Here is a 24,802-nt window from a genome sequence, read left to right on the forward strand (position 1 = left end):
TAAAATATTATATGCAAAATATATTTAAGTGCATAATATATGTAACATATTTTATATGCACAATAATTTGATAAAGAACTATTGTCTTACTTTTACAGAATGAAAGTTTTGCTCATAAAACTTAGTATCTTCCCATGCCAATGGTAAAAACAAAATTATAAAATCCTGTATTATGTTTATTTTATATATACATAAAATATATTTAATTTTCAAGATATACATATATAAAAAATAAACAAATATACATATATATATATAATGAATTTGTTTAAAAAAGACAAAAGATAAGAAAAGAAAGGGATAGAAAGAGAAAGGAAGACAGGCGGGTAGTCAGGCCAGCCTAAAGGGTACCACTAAGACCCAGGATGCTTTAATACTAAATATAAAAGATTGATGCATTTAGCATTAAGGGTAAATAAGACCATTTGGTAATCAGAGAGTAAGAGAGATATTCAAGAATTAAGCATTGTGCTTGATGCATATTTGGTGGCTCAATAATTACAAAGTTTGATTAATTCTTTGTCTCATTATGCATGTCAGAAAGATTTTCTGCCTTTTATTGCTTTGAATCAGCAGCACTATTCAGATCAGAAGGGAAATGTGGCTCACAACAGAAAGCTTCTCCTCATGGTAGTGATGTTCCCTTAGCCTACTATAATACCACTGAATTTTTTTCCTTTAAAAAACTAAAGCTCAGCAATTACTTATTAAGCATCTTCCAATTGGCAAGCACTGTGCTGAGATGAAATGAAATAAAACAAATGAAGCGCCATCTTTGATCTTACAGATTTTACAATTTCAACTTTCTATTCTTAAAAACAATGACAAAAACATCCTGGCATTTTATCACTAATTGATTATCAAAAGTATAACTAAAACTCAACTGCACATTTACTGTAACAGATTATTCATTTCCATGATTTCTGAACATTTTCATTTCTACTACAATGTATATTTATCATATCAAATACCATATTCTATATATTTAGAAAATATTAATTAATAAATGTTTTAAAGATGTTAGCAATATGACAACTTTAGGCTATAAGGCAGATTTCTCGAAGACAATGATTAATAATCTGTTATTAAAGCAAGCCCCAAAATACCACCAATAATCTTGTTATCCTTTTCATTCTCTAATATTGCTTGAAGTCTAATGTTAGAGGAAAAAAATCAATCACTTGTCAAAGTAAAAAATCTGAATTCACACAGATGACTCCTGATAGAATATTCATAAAAACAATCACATATAAATCCTTGAAACATTTTGCTTAGGAAGTGTTACTTTAGCTGTCATTTTATGTTTTAGAAACAGAAAAAGAAATGCAAGGTTTCAAGAATCCAAGATAGGAGCACCATATCCTAGAATATAAAAAAAGTTATGCCTGCCAAATAGCACAAGCTAGTACCAACATCTCATGAGACTTCCCAATGCATATGTCCTAGTACTGCAAAAATATATACTTGGAAAGTGTTCCTATTTTACTTTGCCACCTTTCCAAAAACTGTGAATGACAGAAAAATTAAATGTCAAGATGGAAAGAATTTACTAGCACAGCAAGACCCACAGAAAACAAGAATGTATACACACACATGCACACACACACGTCAAAGAAAATTACACACACATACAGTACTATCATCTCAGAATTTTTTATAGCTATTATTATGAATTAATTATTATGAACTAACAGTTGTGATGGGGGTATATAGAAACGCTGTTTTCATTGATTTCCAATTTCAAATCCTGTTGTACACACTACACATTATGAATCCTAAAGATGGACTTCCCCCATCCTTATTTAATTCTGACAAACAGATTCAGATTCACCAGCTCGTGGAATCTAGAGCCCCCCAATACTGGGATGCCCACCCAACCCTAACATGCATATCAGGACTTTGCTTCTGCCTTGATTTGCCAACATACAACCTACTTTATACCTCAGTTCTGGGACCTGCTGTGGACTCCTAGGCCCCTTGCCTCGGGCACTGTCACCCAGCCTGAGTGACCCTATCTCATCATGGGATGAACTTTATACCCTTTTTTGTCCTAACTTTTTCCTCTTTTTTAAAAGTAGTTGAAGTACTTTAATGACAGTACTGAGTTGCTAGATTCCAAACTTTCCTGCCTGTTCAAAATTGCTGCTTCCCTTGCTCATAAACTATTCCCAGGAATACTGTCCTCTGGAGATTTGCCTAAATGAGGGCAGGTTTTAAGATATGTGAATTCCAATATAAACACTTCCAGCTATTGGTAATGTGCCTTTCATAAAGCTAATTAACCTCTTTGCACCTCATTTGTAATAATAATAAAGAAAACTTCCTTGGATTCTTGTAGATGGGACAAGAAAAACACCTGTGCATAGAAGGCATTGAAAAATTAATTAGTTATTATATCTAATATTGATGCAAGTGTGTTAGGACCTGAATTCAGCATACTTCCTTGAATGTAGAATGTACAGTGCTTAACAAATTTCTGGGTCTACCAGAGTTACAGGTTATTGCCTCAAATCTGATCCTTCCATGTCAGATTTTCTTTATTTCACACCGGCTTCTTTATTTCCCAACCTGCCCAACCCAAGACTGCACCATGAATGATCCATCTTTTTAAAAGGTATCATCTGGATACCTCTTCAAACAAAATCCTACTACATGAAGTAATTATGAGCTTGGACCTCCTGCTTATTTCCTTTCTATCCTTCCAAATACTCTGGGTTTCAGAGGGATCATTGAAATATTAAAAGTAAGAACTAAAAAGAAACTAGAGGACAAGTGATGTAATTCCCCAATAGTTTATGCTAGTATTCTTGGTCCTTAGAGAATCTAGTTGTCATAAATTAACAAAATGTTCTTTCTCCAGACTTTGGTGATTGATTTCAGTGTGTTCTAAAGTACAGCTTCACAAGGAGGCTAGCTCATCTTCAAGAACTCCAAGTCAAAAAGCTATGCAAGACTACTAATCTTTTTTTTTTTTCTAACGAATACTTAAAAAGGATCTCATAAGTAACATAATCAAAATAAGCAAAAAAAAAATTAACATCAAACCACAACATGTAACCACAATTAACATACACTATCCAGAATTCCATTTAAAATGAGCTGGGTGCTAGAGAAGAAATGGTACCTAGAAGAAAGACAGTGAGATGTCAATCATATAGACTACAGCTTGAGCTCTAGGATCACAACTGGCCAGAGAGTTGTGTCTCCTTGAAAAATTAACAACTGTCTGCACCATTGTTTTGAGAAACAGGTAATGGCTTCTTTGAAGAAGTCCACTAAATATTAGAAATAAAACTCTTAAGTACCTGCACACGACAAACACCCCTGCATGCTAGAGAATGAGGTCTTATGACATCTTCTCCTGGTTCATATGAATCACTGTTGGGTCAAAAGGGGCAAGGTCTCTTTACATTGTCATAAATTTATTTTTCATTAATCTTTACTATAATTGTCAGTCAGTGGTTCAAGGTGAAGCAGTAAAACTCCCACCAATGCAGGAGTAAGAAAGGCACTGTCTGCAGAGAAGTTAAAAGCAACCCATAATGCAATCTACTAAGGAGCAGTCTTCATTCAATATTAGCAATTCTAAGCAACGTCAAGTACCCCACTACTACCTGCCTTTGGTAAGCCACTATTGTTTTATTATTTCTCCTGTCACCAACCTTTCAATTGCCTACCAAAGTGAAACTATTTTAGAGGGCAAAGCCTACTGTCCATAATACAATAATTTAAATAAATAAAAATTTGTTCCTACAGAAGTTCTTATATTTAAAAAAGTTCTATGTTTATAGCAGAAATAATTAGCCCATCATTAGTTGAAAAGATGCAAAGGGTAGCTCTCGTATTAGTAATAGGTCTGCAAAATTCCATTGCTATTACAGCACTCAGCTCCTTTAGACTTGGCTTTGGTTGGCTAAATGTGCAGACTAACCATGCAAAATTAACTATGAAACTGCATGCTACAAAATAAATTGTCAATATTTTGGCTACATTAGCACTATTTCCCTATGATGAAGCATGCATACAACTTTCTTTGACTTTGAATGGAATTCTCTGAAAGAGTTTTCTGTAAAATGCATCATAAAGCACATAACTGGATACCCAAGCTTTTCTAAGCATACATTTTAATGTACAAAAATTAGAATACAACATTAACCCAAACAATGTTTATGAGATTCTTCTTAATGTTTATAAGACTTTTTAATATTCATAGAAGTTTCTTTTATAAGTCCTAGTTTAAATGAGTTTAGTTGAGATATGATAATGTTCTCTGTGAATTTTTATAGAAAGCAGAATGGCTTTATTTTTATTAGATTTATCCCCGTTCAGCCCGCAGGATTTAGTTCTCTACTGATTTGATAAATGCAAAGCATTTGGGTGCCACAACAAGAAGCCCTATAAAAACAAAACAAAACAAAAAAAATCACCACTAGACATGTATATTTAGTTTCCAAGTAAGAAATTGGATTAGGAAAAAACTTTATAGTGTTGCATGTTCGGGCAAAATGTGCTCCCTGAGGCAAAATATCCAATACAATACCATAAATTTTATTAAACTAAGGCAAACATTTTTATATCATTATTGTATTTGCTTTAAGTATTTTTAAAGAAAAAAATTCTTGTGGGGCTTGTTGATAAAAGCACTTACTGATATTCAACTTGCCTTTAAAATAAGCTATATCAAGAAACTCATTTCAGCCTTAAAAATGAGCTTATGATATGTAGGTAGCTTTTTTTATTGCCCCCTAAGATATATTTTCACTTCTTTTAAATGGGATATCCATTTGTCTATAATTGTGGACAAGGTTTAGATTCAGATAAAGACTTGGGGTAGGGTGAACAGGAATGTCTGAAGTGAGTGCCCATGAGTTATATCCTCCAACAATTTACACAAGAAAATTACTGATGTAGTAAATTTGAACACATTTTTTCTCTCAATATTTCTGATAATGAGGGCAATCACCACTAACAATGTGATGATGAACATTGCTGAGATATGGTGAAACTTTAAACACATTGACATTTTTCAAAAGAAATCAGTCGAGTGTTAACCATATAGCATTTAATTCTCAAAACTGTCTATAAGATAGGCATTATTATTTTTATTTCTATTTGTCACTGACAAAAGGCAGATCTAAAATTTGAACTGTGCAATTTAACTCAAATTCATGGCCATTACATGCACTGCCTCAACTACGAGTAACACCTTTTTTGCGACTGTTTTGATTATTCGCCAAATAGTTAGCCCTTATCGAAATTCCTTCCTGGAAATTGCCCACCCAGTATCATCCATTATGTTCGTTCATGCTCCCATTCTGTTAGGATGTGCAGAAAGAAACGTTTCATGATCCTAATCTGATCTTGCCTTTCCTCTAAGGAACTACTAACCAAGATATTAAGTACAGTTGAAATAATTTCTGTGGAGGCAAAAAAAAAAGGGGGCATATTTTTTCTTATCCTGGAAAACCTGGTCCATATGTTTTGTTTGGTAATGATTGTAAGGAGCAGAAACAGAGGAAGGTCACAAGCTGATAAGGTCTGAATCATCACACTCTGTTTAAAGTTCTATTTGTTCATGTTTTAATTACACTGAGAGATTTGGGCAGAAAAAGGTAGAAAATCATGCTTAAAATGATCATCTAATTAATCCATATTTATTCAATGGTTACCTTGAATTCAGCCTTATAAAAATATTTAAAATTTGTGCCTCTATGAAGAGACAAACATAAGAATGGAGAATTAAAATGACACCAAGGCAGGCTAGCACCCACTGACTATATGTGGGAAGGCCACGTTTTACTCACTTGGGGTGGTTGGATGAGTTTGGAAATCTTCCCAATATGATAGCCTGCAGAACTCCAATTTTCTAACACACTCAATATTCTGATAAAAACGCAGACCAGGGTTTCAGGTTGACATGAAATTTCAGTAGCTTCACAGGTTCTCAGTGTGCAACAGCATTTGTGATCTCTTTCCCTGCCTTCATCTGCCAGTCTGAGAGACATGAAAACTTCATGGGTATGTGGTCTTGAGTCATTTTGGTGGAGTGCAGATTCAGAAAGACCTGGGAGGCACAGAGGATTGAAGGGCAAGCAAACAAACTGAAATTTAAGATTTTGCCCTTAGATTCTTAGAGTGAGAGCTGTTGGGAATATGCAGATTTGTATTCTGTGTAGGCAAATAGACCCATTTCACAAATAATAATAAAATAATGATGATGTTACCCAACAAAGTATTTTAGAGCAATATATGATTTGGAATGAATATGACATTGTCCTCACTAATGAAAATTTAAATATTCAATGCCATGAATTAGGTTTTAGTAAATAAATATTTTTAGGAGACAAATACATCAGATATTTAATATCTAAAATCATTTTAAATATATAAAGTGAAAAAAACCCTCATGTATCTATGTCTATAATTTAGATAGATATAGATATCTATATATCTTATGTATATATCTATATATGATATAACTCAAAATAATGATTGCAAAGTCGATAATTCAGGGGAAACTAACATTTTTTGTTATTCTGTATTAGAGCTCCTTTTAAATATTATTCTATTTAGAAAATAAAACTTTTCGAGTCAGAGAATGTATCCCACGATCCAGGAAAATCATGATAGTGCTTAACCAAAAAAAAAAAAAAAGTCTAAAAATTAGATTTTTATTTCAGAGAATATTTGCATAAAAACTGGATCTTGGCTAATTTAGAATGCATCTGTCTCATCTCCTCACCTGAGTCTATCACCCATCTACTGCAGCAAAACACAGTATTTTAAAGGGGTTGAGACAATAAATGAAAAATAACAAGCTACAACCATATTGATTGCACAAACAATCAAGGGTATATTTTCATGTAACTATCTATATCAATTAAGATGACAGCAAGGAAAGACCAGAATGTCTGATACCAAGAATTGGGCCTAAAAGGAAGCTCCTTTGAAAGGGAAAGATACTAAAGGACTATGAAAATAATTTTGTTTCATATTTAAATGTGCTCATTCTTAACTCTGCATAACTTATACCTGAATTCTGAGAAAACAAATAACTTGATGTTTTTATAATTTTCTATTTAATTTTTTGTGAGAACAAAAAAAGAGTTGAATTTTTAAAGTGAAATTGAAATATTTCTATGCATTTAATCTCAGTTATGACTATCAACAACACTGCTACAGTCCACATCATGGTGAATCTTGAGGACAAAGTAAATTCAGGAAAACATCAACTAACTTTATTTTGGTTGGAGCAGAGTTAGCCAGAATAAGTACCAATTTAATTATTATTATTCATATTTTATATGATGATTACCCATCCTTTTGAAGACCTTAAGCTTTCTTCATAAATTAAGATTCAACATAGGCAGAACTCAACATTCTGTCAGATGAGAAAAGTGACCCTAAATGATGAGTGTGACCCTAAATTGATGCTTCCCAGATCTAGAAACAAAACAATCCTTTTACCCAGCTATCCCACTCCTTGGTCTATACCCAAAGGAATTACAATCAGCATACTATAGTTATGCAGCCACATCAATGTTTATAGAAGCTCAATCTACAATAGGGAAACTGTGGAAACAACCTAGATGCTCTTCAATAGATGAATGGATAAAGAAACTAGAGTATAAATACACAATGGAATATTATTCAGCATTAAAAGAAAATACATTCATGGCATTTGCAGGTAAATGGATGGAGTTGGAGGGTATCATGCTAAGCAAAGTAATCACAAAAAACCAAAGGCTGAATGTTCTCTCTGATCCATAATGGGGGGTGGGGGATGGAGGAACTTTGACGGGGCAAAGAGGAGGGAGAAGCATGGGGGCAGGAAAGATGGTGGAATGAGATGGACATGTTTTACCCCAGGTATATGTACGACTGCACATATGGTGTGATGCTACATCATGTACAACCAGAGAAATGTAAAGTTGGGCTGGAATTGTGTACAATGAATCAAATGCATTCTGCTGTCATATATACCTAATTAAAATTAATTAATTAAAAAATTTAAAAATCCATAAAAATATAGGAAACACTGATTTTAAAAATTCTGATTTATTCTTAAAGCCATGCTGAATTTTGTAATTTCTACTAATTGCTTTTGAAATATCATACCTATTTTGAAATATGATAGGGCACCTCTTCCAAACAATTAATCTTGAGAATCCCACAAATCTTCAAATGTACTAATAAATATGACTCCAATATGCTATTTTGGTTTTTCGGTTGATCACAGCCTGAAACACTTGCTTGTTTCATTGTTCCCCAGGTCCACAGAGGGTAAAAGGCAAGGTCAGATTGTTAGTTTTAGTCCCCAGATGCATGCTGAAGAGAACTGGCATCAAAACCAAGGCATGAACCATAGGGTGGTATTGCCGAAGCCTTGCTCATCTAAGGAAAGCAGCTCCAAGCTGCCCTCCTGTTGATGTCCTCAGTTGAAAATACTGAAGTCCTTTGAAATGGAACTGAGGAAAGAGATAGTGGAGAAAAAGAGGCCTGAAGGCTGTCTGTTCAAAGACACAATGGGTTTAACATGGGACTTGGTAAACAGATCAAATTTATCTATTAAAATCGGCAAAATAAAAAAGGAGAGATGCTATTTAGGAAGGGTAAGGATATGATAAACACTCAAAAACAGATGTTAGGAACATAAATTATTATAGCCTTTTAGCAATACCATTAAAATATGTACAAACTATAAAATACATATACTATTTAGCCTACATAATTTCTAGGCAGTGACTCTAAAGACATGCTTAATGATGTGCACAAAATGCTATGCACCTGGAATTTAAAGTACAGTCTTGTTTATAATTTTAAAAATTGGATACAACTAAAATATGTGTCAGTACGAAACTTTTAAACTAAATTATCTATAGCTATACAATTTGGATCTATTAAAATAAGGTGGATATATAAGCAGTGGCCTGGTAATAAATATGCACAATATACTTAATGAACAAAACATACAATGCAGGAAACTGTGCATATCCCACTGTTTTAAAAATATTGATAAGTGTTAGAAAATAAACAGGGAAGAATAAATATCAAGTCTCCAACAGTGATTATTGTTAGGGTGTAATATTATGGGGAATTTTAATGTAACACTAAATGTTTCTCACTTTACCTAACTTTTCTTTTTACCATTTCATCTTTTATCTTTACAGTGTGAAATAAAAAATATAGTATTTTAAAATTTGAAAATCTTGATACTATGTCCTCCAATATCTTAATAAACATTAATAAAATATAATAGAACTAAAGCATTCTGTAGTTTTAGAAAAAAATATTATAAAGCATATTAAATATCACTGAGGTGTTAAAATGTTTCAGACTATTTTTTTTTCCATTGCAAGAGTCTGAACTGTCAGTTATATCAGAAGACTTCTGTCAACAATCTTTGATGTCATTCACAAAAGTCATTAGCCACTATTGATACTTTATTTTGACTAGTAGTAATTAGATGTCATCTATTAATTATACCAATACCAAAACATAAATGCAAGTAAATGATTTATTTATTGTAACTATTTTTGGAAAGAGAATATTATTGCTGGGCATGATGCCACCCAGCAGTAATGCCAGAAACTCAGGAGCCTAAGGTAGGAGGATTATCAATTCAAGGCTGGCCTGAGCAACTCAGCAAGATACTGTCTCAAAATACAAAAGGACTGAGGGTGTTCTTCAGGGGTAAAGTGCCCTTGAGTTTAATCCCCAGTAACAACAAAAAAGAGAATATTACCAACATGAATATTGTTCATGAAAGAAAGGAAGAATGAGAAAGGGGAGAACAAAAGGTGAGAAGCCCATGGAAAATGGGAGAGCTTCCTTCAGGCACTTATCTCAGGGCCTAGCATGTGATAAGTGGTCAACAAATGTGAGCTTAGCATGTGATAAGTGGTCAACAAATGTGAGCTATCAGATATGCAAATTATACTGTATAGTAAGCTGACAGTTTAGATTAAGCCCCTGCAAAAAATATAAAAAATAATTCCAGGGAAGATAGAATAAATAAGAGAATCGTTGGCTAGTTGGAAGATCTAGCTGAATTAATCATTTTGGAACATCGGATTCACATGAACTCCAGGAAAATGAAGTTTACATATATGAAATCATTTGCCTATTATGTAAAATGGGGAATGTCATAATAGAGTAGATCTCCTCACTAGATCTCTAATAAAAATCAGAAGTTCTGTGCCCAGTTACTTATAACAAGGTCTTCAGAACAAACACACATAAGGTCACACAATAAAATAATTATTACTGCTATTGATTTGGATTCCACTGTCAGAGGGATGATATATTCATAGCTATTTGTTTTATTTTGGATACTACAGTGATGAATGATATGTAAATGTATAATTGTAACATCTTTAAAAGACATTATATATATTTATTAAACATACTTCCATAAATAATATTTTCCATGCTATTTTAAGATACTTCTTTAAAAAAGTCAACCAATTCACAGAAATAATTCATAAATTTTAAATACTTTTATTATAGTATTTAATGTTTGTTTCATTATTATTGTTGTTAATTTCTTCCTTTGTCTAATTTATACTTTTAAATTTGTAATAAATACGTGCATCTATAAGAAAAGCACAGTATCTATAGGGTTCAGTGCATCCCTGGACATCTTGGAACATGTCTTATAGATTCTACATGAACTAATATAGGTCCAGTTGGATTAATTATCTAGTGAAATTCAAGCTCTGTTTCCCCCAGGTCCATTTATAAATCAAAAATGGGTTCTTAGGGAGGATTCAGGGAGTCAGGATTGTTGCCTAGCGTAGTAGAGTGGGTGGACCTATTAAGATGGGGCTCCACAAGTATACTGCCTCCTGGAACATCCTCCAGCACAGGCAGTGCTGGAAGTAGGAAGTATGGAAACACAATGAATTGTGGAGGACAGAAGCCACAGAACACAGAACACTGTGAGTCTGTCAAGACCATCATTGTTGTATGTAGTGTGGAAACCCATTTGCTCTGATTAGCTATGAGGATTTTCAAAAGGAGAATATGAACAACCAATAAAAGTGATCTATTGGAAATAATTTAGGAAATATTTTTATTGATAGACTCACACCAAAATATCTCTAGATGTGTGCACTGCTGACAAAACACACTAGTATTTTTTTATACATACACACATACACACACACACATTTCAAAGATTCACGAAGGAAAACAAGAAATAAATACCAAAAGGAATATAACATTTCAAAACTTAAAGTCATTATTTCAATATGCAAAATATAACCAGATATATGAAGCACTTTGTTTATAAACAGCTTGGTAAAGTATATCTGTTGTCTTACTTTTTCTTCTCTACCATCTATTATCTATAGCTACTAATGAATTTATCTATAGAGGAATAAAATCTATAGTAACAAACTCAGCTTACTATCTTTCCATCTACTAATGATAAAAAATATGAGGGAAAGGGAGAGAGAAGGGAAAATGCATGGAAATGGAAGGAGACCCTCAGAGTTATACAAAAGTACATACAAGAGGAAGTGAGGGGAAGGGGAAAAATAATATAAGGGGGACAAACGAATGTCAGTAGAGGGGGCAGAGAGAGAAGAGAAGAGGGGAGGGGAGGGGAGGGGAGGGGAGGGGAGGGGAGGGGGGATAGTAGAGGATAGGAAAGGCAGCAGAATACAACAGACACTAGTATGGCAATATGTAAATCAATGGATGTGTAACTGATGTGATTCTGCAATCTGTATATGGGGTAAAAATGGGAGCTCATAACCCACTTGAATCAAATTGTGAAATATGATATATCAAGAACTATGTAATGTTTTGAACAGCCAACAATAAAAAATTAAAAAAAAAATTTACATCAAAAAAAAAAAAGTACTGGATCTAGCTCTGTTGGAAAAAAAAATATGCACAGATGTTGGAATACATAGGCAAACTTTTTTTTTTTTAATTTTTTTTTTTTTAAATTTGGTACTTTAAACTTTATAGAAACTACCATCATAGATTCAGGGGACAGAATGGAAGATACCCACATATAGACCATAATTCCCATTTATGCACGTACTGGTTTTTGCTTGGTTTCTTTTCTTAACAAAGAGTAAAAAGGAGCCAGCTCTCTGTTTTCTGGGTATTTATCTTTGCTTCTTTGGTTCCTCATTCCCTTATTGTTTTCTTTGGCCCAATGACATTCTATCAATAAATAAATATTGCAAAAAAAAATGGCTGACATAGTTAGGAAAAGGTTTACAGAAGTGATGTCTCTGGCTGTTATTCATCATGACTTTACTAAACAGTCAAATCTACCTTACCAATTTTGTACATTATAAATATAAAATGAAAGCAAGTAAACATGTGAATATTTTGTATTGTGAAAAAGAACGAAAGCCTTTTGAAAAAAAAAAATCTTTAGGTCCTAAATACTCAGGTAACAAACAAACAACAACAAAAAAAACCTAGGCTCAAAACGGAAGAAAATTATTTACCAGAAATTATAAGACATTACTAATGTGGGATCTATCTGAACTTAGGAAAATTTAAAAATGGTTACAACAACTGTTTTTTTTTTTTTTAAGGAAATGTATTCTTACCTGGGAGCTAACAGAACAACTAAATGACTTTCATAATTATAATGCATGTCTGCATTATGATTTTATGACAAGGTACATTCCTTTAATATTCTGAAGTTAGCATATGCATTTAAATAAAGCCCTCAAGCTGCTCTGCTATTCTAAAAGCAATAAAAAGTACAACTAAAACGTCCTGTGTTAGGCAAGTAAAAATATTCTATGTTAGTGTACATAATAGTTTTATCTACAACTATTAATGGCATAACAAACTATTTTTCTTGATTAGAGAAAAGTTACATTTTGTACCAGAAGTAATAGTGCTTGGTATGTACATTTTTCTGTGTAGGTTTGAAACAAAAATATAGTAGGTCTCCATCAAAATGTACAAACTTGCCCCCATACCTGGTGGTAGCACTTGCTACACACTGCTAAAACAATGAAATAATTTGAAAGAATGACTTACCCTCCCTTAATATAGTCAAGGAATGAAACTTCGGTTTCTACCAAGAAAGAAAGTAAAGTTACCTTAAAAAAGAGAGTGAGAGACAGAATTACCTGTTAGTACTAATTATAACCCCAAATGGACTTTTTTTCTAACTGTTAAAGAGAAAATAATATTTCCTAGCATTTCAAAAATCACTAGAGACATTATTCTTTATTAAAATCTGCTAGGACTGACTGTTCATACATTTTAAATTATCAGAAGGAAAGGGATAAAAATATTAAATGAACTTCTTTCTATGATCAGTTTACTTTCTTTGAAGAACAGCATGAAACTTATCCACAAGGACACTTTGTTATTTCCATTTTAGATAAAAGGAAAGATGAAAGGGTGTTGGAAAATGGTTAAAACCAAAAAACTGGAATCAGTGAGCTATGCTACACCAGAAGAGATGTGTGTTTTTGTCATAGTTTTATAATAAGTCCACCTAATATTTTAAGTGTCTTGGTTTATAAAAATATTTGAAAGGAAACTTGAAGAAAACAGATTTTGCTTCTTTGAGAGACAATCAATCTTCGAAAAGAATCTTCAGGACATTTTTTTTCTCAAAATAGGAGGACATTGGATTTTCACAATTTTCAGATACATTCATCTTTGCCCCCTCCTAGGCTGAGTTAGAAGGGCATTCCAAAGAGAATGTACTATATAAATGGACACCTTCATAACCCGTAAAATGAATCCTAATAGTTAAGTGTAGCCTATAAAAAAGACTATTTCTTACAACCAATTAAGATTTTTTCAAGTCTGCCTGATTCTCCAGTCTGATTCCACTGGTCAAAGAGTTCAGAAGAAACTTCAGCTTCCCTCTGGGACCTTACTAACTCCAAGAAAGGGGGCAGGAAACCAAGCCATTAACTTTCATGATGAATTATCCATATAGTCACTCCAACAAGAAAGTAAATTTTTTGCTATAGTCCTTCATATTAAAATCAGAGGTAAAACAAGATTAGTGCTTTAGTTGCTTTTATTCTGATTAAAAACATCATATATAATTCATTAATTTGAATCCTTAATGAATAACATAAAATTTGACTTACAGTTCCAGAATTAATGTATTTTTTCTTTTTTCCTTTCTTTTTGGGATTCACCACCTTAAAAAGCAATTAAACAATTAAAATGTTAGATTTTATACTGAAATTTTTTAAAAAGATGGAGTTGATCATGTTGCTTCACTTCCTGTCCAGGTTTTCATTTGTAAGTACCTTCAGGAGGATTCCTAGACAGTTATTTGGTGAAAACGTCTTGGCAAAAGTTACTAGGATCATCTTTTAAAACACAATCTTTGTTGGTACTATTCTTCTCAATCATTTTATGTATCGATTACCTATAACTATCTGAATCTTCCACATTTGAGAGAGACTTTTAATATTTAAGGTCCTAAAAATGTTGATTGCTTTGTAGAAAAATCATAGATTGCTAAAAGAAAAGTATATTGGAGAGGCATAACTTTTACATCCCAGATTAAATACACTAACATAGAAATCAGGCAAAGCATGAATATTTAAGGAATCTATCGACCTAACTATTGTTTTATAGCACTAGAAATTTCTACCAGATACCAAGATTGGAACATAATAATTGGTAAGGGTCTGGTTTAAGAACATAAGGTTGAATTTTTTTATTAATAGTTCAATGAGGAAAATATTGCATTCCTGTACCCACAAGACACTAGGGAATATAAAAATGAGGAGGACCTGTCAATAAAATAGGGGAAATTAAATACATAAATGCCCTAAAAGAGGATCCTCCAGTTTTTCTCAGTCCAAAATATGGAGAAAGCCTTTGATGGGGAAAGAAAGGTGAAAGATTTTATGAATAAATATTATTTGAACTAGTATATATTTAAATAGGGCTTTAATAGAAAACAAATTGACAAATACAATGTTAAAAAGAGGAAAAAGAGGGTATATACAAATAGACTAAAAGGTGAGCAGAAGCCACATTAAAATCCTCAGTACATAACTAGAGAGTTTGAGTATTACTCAATTAATATTTAAATGGGAGAATGATATAACTGATCCTCAGTATAGAGTTCTAAGAACAGAAAGTGGAGGCAACAGTTAGGGCCCTATAAATCATCTACCCAAGAAGTAATGTTGCATTAAATAAGTTAGTACCATTGAGAATAGTTCACAGGAAAAATCTGGGACATAGAATAAGCTGGATTTAGTAGGTATAGGTTGAAATCACAAAATACAAATTGACTCATCCATTCATTCAATGTGTTATTTTCAATATTTGCAGAACCCTCACCAAGCATATTTTACATGCAAAAAAAAAAAACATACAATGATTAAGATATAGGACACCATCAGCAAAATGACACATTTTTCAGATTAAGTAAATGTCTTGAGAGTAACAGCATTAACTATGTAGAAGGTTGTTTCAGTGGTAGAAGGGTCAGGTTTGACCTTGAAGTTTGAGGAATTTCTCAAAATTGTTTGAGGAGAATAGTACTAAAAAATACGGGAGAAACCATGGAATAACATGAGATCAATCAAAAGATAAGAAATAAATTTGATGATTTAATTTTTTGAAAATTTGTGTGTTGGTATTTTGTGATCTAAAATCAACCATCTAGCATTAGGATTTTTCCTGCATCTTTGGACTGAATTTTCAGTAAAATTTCAAAAGCATTTTTTCAAAAAAAATCATACTAATCTCTTTGGCTTCCAAGATATCATTAACTAGAGTCCAGAGGAATTATCTTAGATTATTCAATTTTGTGATCAATTTACATAAGAATTTGTCATTTAGTCCCATAGGAGAATTTCAACTACCAAAAATAAAGTACCTTCTGTAATAGCAATAACAATGTTAGTTATATAAAATGTAAATATAATAGCATTATTATTTTTAACATAAAAAAATGGACTAGGGAAACACTTTTAGAATGGTGAAATAAGAATCTCAGAAAATATCCTCCTCCATAAAGGCAAATGCGAACACTAGGAAAAAAATGTCAAAATCATTTCCGCCCTCCTCAAGAATCTGAAAAAACTCAAAACATGCACCAATCTTGGGGGTCAATCATTTAAGGAAAAAAAGGCTGAGTCTCACTTTGTGGCATTTTAACTTTTCCTATTCCAATCGCATTTGCCTTAACTCCATGGTGCTGAAAATAAGCCAACCTTGCAACCATAGTAGCTGTGTAAATACAAGTCTAAAAGCCACTGAAGGGGAAAGAATGGGTATGGAGTTCACTAAAAAGTATCATTTTCAGAGAACTGTCATTAACTGACTTAGTCAAAAGCTCCTGGAAAAGACCCAATTAATGGAGGTTGGACTAGTCTTGACCCCCACTTGAAGTTTGACCAATGGGAAAAGCCCTGTCTTCTGAGCACTTACTGGAAATAGTCAGAGGCAACTGTGTAACAGCAGGTCCGCCAGAGGGGATGCAACAAGTTTGGGCAAATAAAAGCCTGATGCAAAAATCAAAAAGAAGATCTGGGAAATGAATGAGATGTTTATAGAGGGTTTTAAAAGCTCTAGTGTACTGCTGGGGATCGATAAGACCATGTGCTTATGAAGGGGTACGCATATGCCTAGGAAGGAACTCAGGAAGCCCCAGTCCCTAAGCTCTGGCTGACCTTTCAAGTCCTTACCCAAAGAGCATATGAAAGCTAAGGCAGTGTTATACACCACTGGAGCACATAAGGAGCAGCCAATGCACACAAATTCTAGTCTGGGAAATGTGGGTGCTATGATTTGAATATATTCCTTCTAAAATTCAGGTTTTGCCAAAGTGTTAGTATTAATCAGTGAGGTCTTTAAGAGATGATCAGGCCATAAGAGCTAGTCCTTTGTGAATGGAATTAGATGCCCTTATACAAGGATATGACAGAGAGAGCTGTTTGTTTTCTTTCTACTTTCCACCATGCTGAAGATACAAGAGAAAGCTCTCAACAGATGCTGGCACCTGTTTCCCCAACTGTGAAAGTCAAATTTCTGTTCTTTTTTAATTTAATTAAGCTTTTTGGACAGAGACAGTTGTTGAAGCTAACATGTGAAAAAATAATTTTCAGGTGTTCTTTTATAGTAGCATAAAATAGACAGGAACCTGATTTGACCTGTAGTGTTACTACAATGTATTATTTAAGATTTCTGGCATTCAACAACAAATAAGACATACAAAGAAACATGAACTTATATACCACATAGGAAAAACTATGTCAATATAAATTGTCTTGGTACTCTCAAATAAAGCATTTAGTAAATAGTCTTTAAGTCAGCTAATATGCATGTATTTGAAGAACTAAGGAATTGAAGAATTGAAGTATGAAACAATGTCTCACCTAAGAAAACAGGTAAACTGAGATTTTAACACAGTACCAAATAGAAATTCTCAACTAAAAAAAATAGCTATAATGACAAATTCACTAGAGGGGTTCAATAGAATATTTGAGATGGAAGAAAAAGTAATCAGTGACCTCAAAAGTTGGTCAATTGAGATTTTTGAATTTGAGAAACAGGGAGAAAAAAAATAAACTGTCTAAGAGACCTATGAGACACCATCAAGAAAACCAACATATATATGCTGAAATACCAAAAAGAGAGCAGAGAAAGAAAAGGGCAGAAAGAATACTAGAAGAAATAATGGCTAAAAATTGTCTTGGTTGCCTCCAAGAAAAGGGGTGCGGAAAGTGAAGTGTCTAATATATTGTTTCAAGGTTGTCCAAAGAAATCCTAAAACTAGTTGTTTGTAATACACATTAGCTCCCCACTTCAAGTTGTTTCAGACTGATGTCTTATACTGATGTTATACAAAGTAAGTCAACATTTGTATTTGAAGTGAAGGCCCCAAGTTCTTACAGGGTATTTAATTAAAAAAAAAAAAAAAACACTATTAGCCATTTTTGTCATTTCCTCAGATGTGGTACCAGTCTTCTCCTTTAGCAAGTTCTGTTGAACAAGAGAAAGTGGGGCCTGGGGCTGAGGTTGTGGCTCAGTGGTAGAGCACTCGCCTAGCACATGGGAGGCCCTGAGTTCAATCCTAAGCACCACATATAAATAAATAAAATAAAGGTATTGTGTCCAACTACAACTAAAAAAATAAATAAATATTAAAAAGAAAGAAAGAAAGTGAGGTCTAGCTGCAACCCAAAATGAGAAGTGTATTGATCTCTTCAGGGCTACATGGGGACTAGCAAGAACTAGTATGGGGGTACGTACCTCCTCAGCCCTGAAGCTGGGCAGGGAGAACAGGCACTTGCTTACTCACACACTGTCATATCACTGTCATTGCCAGTTTAGGGTCAATATTCTTTTCTTGTAAGACCCAGGTAGAAAAGATTGATTTATTTCTTCATCTTTGTTTTTTTTACTGAAAAGCTTTTCTGAGCTGAATCTGGCCCTTCTGTAGTAATCATATAAGTTCATTAAGTATACTACTCTTTTGAGCATATATAAAACTATACCAAACATACTTTAATTGTTTGCCTCTCCCATTACACACTGAGATTTTTGTTTACAGAGCAAGGAGTATAGACGCCACTTAATAAAACATCCTTTTATAATTAAATAAACAAATGAATAAATTATGTATGAATGAAATACAACTGTTTTAGCCCAGGAAGAAGATCTTAATTTTAGGATATTCTGCTACTATAAAAAAGGTAAATTTTAGTGTCAACGTAGTAGGGAGGATAACTGTCATTGGTTAAATATTGAGATATTTTCTTTTGCTATCCATATACATTAAAAAAAAAAACCCAACTATCCATATACACTAAATTTAAAAATTGAACAACAATAACACAACTAAAAGATGAACAGTACTAAAACTTAATTCCATATGCTCAGTACAAATCTGATGATTAACTGGCAAGGAACTTTATAACAGAAATAACTATAGTGTGTTTACTTTAATAACTTGGATTTTTGGAATGACTACATATTCCCTATCATTCTTTCAGTCTCCACCTAAACAATAGGGAAGGTGCTCAGACCACAGTTTTTCTTATAATACCATGCTGACCCTAGTAAAATGCATTTTTTTTTATTAGGATACAAGTGAAGACATCAATAGTAAAACAAAATGCAGAGGCTTAAGCTTAAGAAAAAATGAACTTATATCCATATTGATTTTTCTTAGGTAAGAAAGAGATTTATAAGCAAGAGTTAAAAATCTCTCAAAACAGACTTAAAAGATCACATGGCTTGAAGAGAAGTAATATCATTTGATCTGAGAAATTAGACAGCTCAATAATTCACATATATACAAATATCATAAAGATATATATACATATAAACCTTTAAACTTATATATACATTTACACACATGTATGTGTGTGTAAACTTAGTTAACTCTTGCAATTACCCTTCGCAAATTTGTGCTTTTAAAGCACAAATTTACTTATTGTAGAAGAAACAGTAGTAAAACAAAGTGTCTCTTACCTCATATACGTTGAATTGTGATTGCCCTCTTGAAAGTTCCCTATAGCTCGTTGTAAATTCTCCAATGAAATCATGACTAAAATTAAGAAGAAAAAATATATAGCATTAACTTCATACATTTGTCAATTATATTGTAAAGTCTTTTAGAAAGGTATAATTTAATCAATATGAAAAAAGCTTGCTATTTTTATGAATGTAAAATATTTTAAGAAACTGACAACTTCATTATCCAGCATTCCAAAATTTTATATATTCAACAATTACATTTTATTAATATTCAAATATTTAGTTTATACACAAAATCATCTAAAATAAGTATTTCTGTTTCAATAGCTCATATCTCAAAAACATACCATATCAATGTTATCCAATTAATTATTTTACTGTTTGAAACATAGTAGTGAGAAATTAATGTAAATGCTGGTATTCAGTAGAATGGAGAAGCATAACAGGAAAAAGGTGAGATTGTTGGAGCTAAAGTAGTATAATAAACATGATGGACGTCACAGTAGCTATTTGTATCATAGAATTTAAGCTTGGCCCATTCATTTTCCAAACACAAGCTGTTCATTGACATGTGAAGGGACTGTCCTGCAAAACCTCCTGTGTTAATGTTTCACCGTGATCACTTAGAAGCCAAGGACCTTCAGTAGATCTGACAATGACCAGTAACAGCAACTAACATGTTGTGTTTATGTAACCAAAATACAATGTCTAAAGGTTTGGGAAAAAATTAGGTGCTATTAATTTTAGCAGAGTTTTTGCCATAAGAAATTGAGGTATGGCTTATTTTGATACCTAGTCTCCCAGTTCTGCATTATCTGAAAGATTTTAGACATGCATCAAAGTACTTTACAAGGGGCATTCCTCTTTAAACTAGCATCACCTTGACTTCTTCTGGATTTAAAATTCAGAAGCAGATTTACACACATGAAAATGTTAGAGGAAGAGAGAGGGAGAGAAAGAAAGGGGTCTGAAGACAAATATTTATATTTATAGTGATAAACCCAAACCACTAGAATTCACTCTTGCAAGTTAGGGATAATTACAGAACAGTATTTTAGTGTTATACACAGTCCGTTAGTGTTAGTAAATTTCCTGTGGAATCTGACAATGTGGATTTAACCAGCATAAATGAAATGATTGTTTTTTGACCTTCATAAGCATAAGCTCACACTCACGGTTTCTTTCACTAAAACCCTAAAACTCTTTGAGTTATGGAGGTTCTATTTAGAACCCATCCTCCCTATTGCTATGCAAGTTTCAGATGTCTTAAGTAACCACTGAGATAAAGGTTCTATTGATGCACTTCAAACACAACACTTTGATGTTGATAGGTGTGAAAAAGTCTTATATAACCAGAACTCATCACAGCAGTCGTGGGAACCTAATACAGAAACCATAAAAATGTCTGGATCATTTAAGCCCTGAGGGTAGTTTTCTGATTGTACTAATCTATTCTGTGTTTGGTTAACTGTTCCAATGTTCAGCTCTTAATTGTTAACATTAAATTCCTACCACTAGATACTCATCCTAAACTTGTTAGAAGCCATATTTACTGGTCTCACATAAATGCAATTATGCTATCATTTCTATGACATGTAATATGTCCACCTGGGTACAGGCAATCTAACAGTTACAAGTGTGGGAATGCCCAAACTGCCCTTTGATATGCCCATGTTAAAGTCATGGAACTTTCTAAGAAGTAGATCTTCGACATTTGGTTCTGTTTTGTTCCTATTAAATTGGTTACTCTTCATGGAGTTCTGAATAACAGGGTACAATCTATTGGGTCTCAATTATAGAAAACAGTGCTTCCGTATTGTTGACGTGGGTTTTCTGTTCTGAAAGACCCTTGTTCATGAAATGGAGAGTTTTCTCCTCTGAGTTACTTGCTAGAGAGCTGAGAGTCAAACTTGTCGTCTATCTCCAACACATTATGTCTTTATAATATGATATCTTCTGCAGACTTTTCAGATTTCTTACCCTTTTACCTCTTTGCTTCAGTATCTTTACATATTTTATCTTATTATATATTTTTATAAGCGGTAATGGATCCTTTTACATAGAAAAAAACATAATGAAAGATGAAAGATCTATTTCTATGTTTATGTATGTCTATATGTTATGTTATATATATATGTGATATTTTTCTTTCTTGGATGATGTTGCCAAAATTTATAAAAAGCTCTATCAAATTAACTTGAAAAATAAGTGCTTATATACAGTTATTACCCCCTTCTCCATGGGGGATCCACTCCAACACATAAATAAATGCCTGAAACCACAAAAAAAAAAAAACCAGAATTGAATAGGGCATAAATAAATGAAAAAATTAAAAAAAATTAGTCCTCCATTCTGAATCTTGTTCAAGATGATTATTTTGAATAAAAACACTGAATTTGCATGTAATACAAATACAATGCTATCCTTGCATTATTGAAGAGAAAGTCTGTTAAGTGACTTCCAAATCCTATTTCAGCCTCTAAGACAGCATTTTTAGGAGACAAAGAAAATACAGCATTAGATCTATTCTGCATTCACAGAAATGAATAAAAAGAGAAGACTTGCAAAAGGTCACAAAAATAAGGCAGTAAATGGAGGTAGCAATACAGCAACCGATCCCAGAAATAAGGGGATTTGTCTCATGAATAAATCTGAAGAATAAAATCTGGGTAGATAAATGGTAGATTCTCTGGTTAATTTTGTTATAAACCTCTTTGCATACATGGATATTTTTATAATTTCCATCCTTTTTTAACCTGTCCTACTTCAAATATTGTATATTAAATCATAGGCAAGTAGTTTAAAGAGAATATTAAAGGTAGTTTTACTGATTTATTCTCATAGTTATCTTGATCCTTATCAATGATTCCTAGATTCTACTAAGATTAAAAGAAAGAAAATGAATTCACTTGAACACTTTTATCTGTTCATGATGTTCAATACTATATAATATTGAAACATTTCTTATTACACTAAGAAATAGCTTGAGAAGTACTCTGATAATAAATCACAACCAACAATTTCCTTGTGATTCAATAATACTATTTTGCTATTTCCTGTTAATTTAATTGTAACTCAAATAGTTATTTTATGTTATGAATCCCAAGCTCTCTGACGGCATTTACAAAATAAAGTTTGGTCTAGATCCATTTACCTGGTTTGTGTCTGTTTATATGTCTATTTTTTTCATAGTTTTTATATGTGTAAATACTATGTAAGGTCTAAGGGAATACATTAAAGAGATATTTAGAGCAAAGTGATTATGACCATAGCTACTAATTTGGCTCTACAAAGCCTCTAGTAAAGAGATTAAAGTGTTGAATAAAATCTGTATATTACCAATCTTACCTAGTTCTATTAATAGTGGATAAAATCATACATCGTACATTCACATTTATACCTGAACCCTGTAGGACAGTCGCTGCACACAGCTCTTTCATTCTCTCTGACAGTTAGCACGTTCTTCCTTTGCATCCTTTATCTTTTACTCTACAGTTTAGTTATCTCCTCTGAGAAGCCTTTCCTGCTTCATCTCAGTGTTTTCTATTCTTCAAAATCAATAACAAAAAGCAAGAAACAAAAACAAAACACCCAGCATCTCTCCAACATCACATGTACTATATTGTATTACACGACTGTTTATATATTTCCCCTCTCTTCCTATAACACACTTGAAGGTGAGAAAGGTGAGAAATCCAGCTCAGTTTCCCAGCATCTATTTCAGTGCCTGGCAAACAATGGGCACTGCCAAACGTTGCAGCACTCAGGAAAATTTCAACCATGCTGCGATCTGACCTTGCCAGGAATATTACCCATTTTACTTTACAGCATTCAAATGCAGTCCAAAAGAATGGCACAAGTGCCAATCACATTAATCATTATAATCTTACCTCCTAAAAACAACTCGGAGAGTAATGCAGATGACTACTGTTTCCCCACAGAAATACACCTGTATAATCATGTTAAAGGAAAAGCATAACTGGAGAATATTGCCTTTTATTGTCACTTCTGATGAACTGCATGTTTATTTTCCTGTTGACATTTAATAGTTTTGCACAGAATGGACACATTGCAACTATGTACTAAATCCATCTCATCCTTTTCTCTACCATCATGAAGTTTTGAGTTTGTCAACTTCAGGGATCTACCTTGTATCTTCACCTAAAAATTGGAGGTAATGCCTATTTGCTATTTCAAAACTAAACCCAGAGAATTCATTTGATTCGTTTGGCAATGTTCAATTTTTAAGTGGCACACTAGAATACATCTTAACTATTAAAAATATAGTTCAAGACACATATACTTGTAGTCAATAAAGAAGTTTAATGGAAGTCATTTATGAAGGTGGATTAGGCTTATGAATTGATATTGAACATCATGATATTGTAAACTTTCATACTCATGTGGCTTGTACTGTTCTGATGCAAGAGTCCTTAATTCATGAGGCATTCTCCTTTGGAATATATCACAGTGTGATACGTTTCCGGTATATATTGAAGGATATCTCAAGAAAAGATCTTTAAGCAAATTTTAAATGAAAGACAGTTTATCTAATTTGGATACTGAAAACATCTGGGCAAAAAGATTGGCATGCCTGATCTTCCTTATGGGAAAAACAGCCTTAGATTTTGTCTCCTCCATTTGTACTTCAGTGCAGTGATTGCCCATGTTTCCCTGTCTTGCGGATCCTGTTCCCATCAAGACAGGGAGGTATTTGAAAACAGCAGGAGTTTGAAAGCTGAGCAGTTATGGAAATGGCAACTCCTTTAAAATGAAGGATAGTTAGTTCAATGCACAGGCTGCAGATATTCTCACTGGTTAAACCTGTCTTTATAGGAGAGGCGCCAGTCATCTTCTATAGGAAAGGAAGCACCAGTTCCATGATTACAAGTCATCATGTGACAGGAGGTTGCCCATGATCACCAGAAAAAAGTTGTTAATAAGTTTAGATAATACAAATTTATCTGTTTCCCCTGAATGTAAAATTTTTCTGCTTTTCTTCTAGTTATAACTCTTTTACACACTCATCGGTATTTAAGAATGTTTTATAACATTAGCCTTCTCTGATTCCTTTTTTTTTAAATACTTTTTTAATTGTAGTTGGTCACAATACCTTTATTTCATTTATTTATTTTTATGTGGTTCTGAGTATTGAACTCAGTGCCTTGCATGTGCTAGGTGAGCACTCTACTACTGAGCCACAACCCCAGCCCCTCTGATTTCTTTTAAAAAACAGTTTTATTTAAACATTTCAACAAAAGCAAGTTCTTTTGTGTGTGTGTGTGAGAGAGATAACTACCTGAAATTCTGATGGAGAATTTAGTTTCCTAAAAAAGTCTAG

General features: G+C 33.0%; 1 protein-coding gene across 1 annotated transcript in view; it reads right to left on the reverse strand.

Moving 5' to 3' along the window:
* Cpne8 (copine 8) overlaps positions 1 to 24,802 on the reverse strand; it is a 195,612-nt gene that overhangs the window by 43,118 nt on the left and 127,692 nt on the right. The window contains exons 11-13 of the mRNA XM_046436155.2: positions 19,456 to 19,531; positions 14,097 to 14,150; positions 13,021 to 13,082 (exon numbers count right to left, since the gene is read on the reverse strand). Coding sequence (XP_046292111.1) covers positions 13,021 to 13,082; positions 14,097 to 14,150; positions 19,456 to 19,531 — 192 coding nt within the window. The remainder of the gene's footprint in view (positions 1 to 13,020; positions 13,083 to 14,096; positions 14,151 to 19,455; positions 19,532 to 24,802) is intronic.

This window comes from Marmota monax, unplaced genomic scaffold (genome assembly GCF_021218885.2).
Source record: "Marmota monax isolate L192 unplaced genomic scaffold, Marmota_monax_Labrador192_F-V1.1 WCK01_AAM20220418_F8-fsc00012, whole genome shotgun sequence".
In the NCBI taxonomy this organism is placed as follows: domain Eukaryota; kingdom Metazoa; phylum Chordata; class Mammalia; order Rodentia; family Sciuridae; genus Marmota; species Marmota monax.